This window comes from Trichosurus vulpecula, chromosome 6, assembly GCF_011100635.1.
Source record: "Trichosurus vulpecula isolate mTriVul1 chromosome 6, mTriVul1.pri, whole genome shotgun sequence".
Classification (NCBI taxonomy): domain Eukaryota; kingdom Metazoa; phylum Chordata; class Mammalia; order Diprotodontia; family Phalangeridae; genus Trichosurus; species Trichosurus vulpecula.
The window spans coordinates 121,771,874-121,773,733 of record NC_050578.1 but is presented as its reverse complement, the minus strand read 5'-3'; the positions used below and the strand labels follow the sequence as shown (position 1 = coordinate 121,773,733).

The window sequence follows — 1,860 nt, the reverse complement described above, 5'->3', positions numbered from 1 at the left end:
AATGGGCTTATTTAAATATTTTATTTCTTCTGTTAATCTGGGCAATTTATATTTTAAATATTCATCCATTTCCCTCAGATTGTCAGATTTATTGGCATAAAATTAAATAAAATAGTTCCTAATTATTCTTGTAAATTCCTCTTCATTCCTGGTGAATTTACCCTTTTCATTTTTTTTCAGAGTTTCCCCTATCTTTATTTGGAGAGGTTATTCAATAATTTCTTTAATTGCTTTGCATACTTCTCAGTCCATTCCCGACCTATTCTGTTGTACTTTCCTCCATCTGTTTTGTAGATTCATGAAATCTCAGGCACTAAAGGATCATATGGTTTGGGATAACACAACACATAACAGATGGACAAGAGTACTTTTGAAATAGTGCTGGCGACCCACTGTGACTGTAGAATATCAACACAAACACTGCCATTACTGTTAATATTTGGATGGCAAAGTCTTGTTGTAAATGCAACTTTAGGTGGTTTGAAGGGATAATCTGTTGGAAAATGAATTTTTAGGAAAAGTACTCCACCCTGATAGGGACTACCATTTGGCCTCATTATTGTAGCTTGCCAATGGAACATGTCATCTCCAACAGGACCTGCTGAACACTGAGCTGGGCATCACATGCCAGGTCATTCAACTCCTTGGGGATTCTCTTCAGAGCCACTGTATGAGACAGGTGGCAGGGGACCCTGGAGAAGGGGACCCTGGGGCAATGATGGGGATGAAGGAGAGGGACAGGGAAGGAAGGAAAAGGTGGAGGGAGGTAGGCCATAGTGATTTCTTGCCAACAGGGAGAGGAGAAAAGGGGTTAGGGGGTGTAAGGGAAGGCAGGGAGCAGCAGTGGCCTGGAAGAGAGGGGCTAATGGCAGCCAGTGGTGATGGGGCAGAGGGACCAGGAAGGGAATTGGGGAGGAAGAAGGATGGGAACACCCCTTTTCATTTTTGATACTGGTAATTTGAATTTCTTTTTTTTAAATCAAATTAATCAAAGATTTATGTATTTTATTTTTTTAAATAAAACTAATTCTTACTCTAGAAAGCTCAACAGTTTTCTTGCTTTCAATTTTATTAATCTCTCCTTTGATTTTCAGAATTTCTAATTTGATATATAATTTGGGATTTTTATTTTTTTCCTTTTTTAGATTTTTAGTTCGATGCCCATTTCATTGATCTTTTCTTTCTCTATTTTATTCATGTAAGCATTTAGAAATATAAAACTGCCTCTAAGAACTACATTGGCTACATGCCATAAGTTTTGGTATGTTATCTCATTATTGGCATTCTCTGTGATGAAATTATGGATTGTTTCTAAGAATTTTTGTTTGACCCCCTCATACTTTAGGATTGGAATATTTAATTTCCAATTAATTTTTAGACTATCTTTCCATAGCCCTTTATTACATGCAATGTTAATTGCATTCTTATCTGAAAAGGATGCATTTAATATCCCTGCCTTTCTTCATTGGATTGTAAAGTTTTCATGCTCTAATATATGGTCATTTTGTTGTTGTTGTTGTTGTTGTTTAGGTGCTATATATTGCTGATAAAAAGGTAGATTCCTTTCTATCTCCATTCCATTTTCTCCAGAGGTTTAGCACATCTAACTTTTTTTTAAGAATTCTATTCACTTTCTTAATTTTATTTTTAAATTTTCTCATTAGATTTATGTAGTTTTGAGAGGGAGAGGTTGAGGGCCCTTACCACTATCATTTTGCTCTCTTTTTCTTTGTGTAACTAACTTATCTTCTCCTCTAAGAATTTTGATGCTATACCACTTGGCACATATATGTTTACTATTAATATTACTTCATTGTCTATAGTACCTTTTAGCAAGCTATGGTTTATTTCCTTATCTCT

General features: G+C 35.4%; 1 protein-coding gene across 1 annotated transcript; it reads right to left on the bottom strand.

Moving 5' to 3' along the window:
- Positions 1-296: 296 nt before the first annotated feature.
- Positions 297-581, bottom strand: LOC118853771 (ubiquitin-conjugating enzyme E2 D3-like). The gene has a single exon (XM_036763971.1). The coding sequence runs from the start codon at positions 579-581 to the stop codon at positions 297-299; it is 285 nt and encodes a 94-aa protein (XP_036619866.1).
- Between the last annotated feature and the right edge of the window lie 1,279 nt (positions 582-1,860).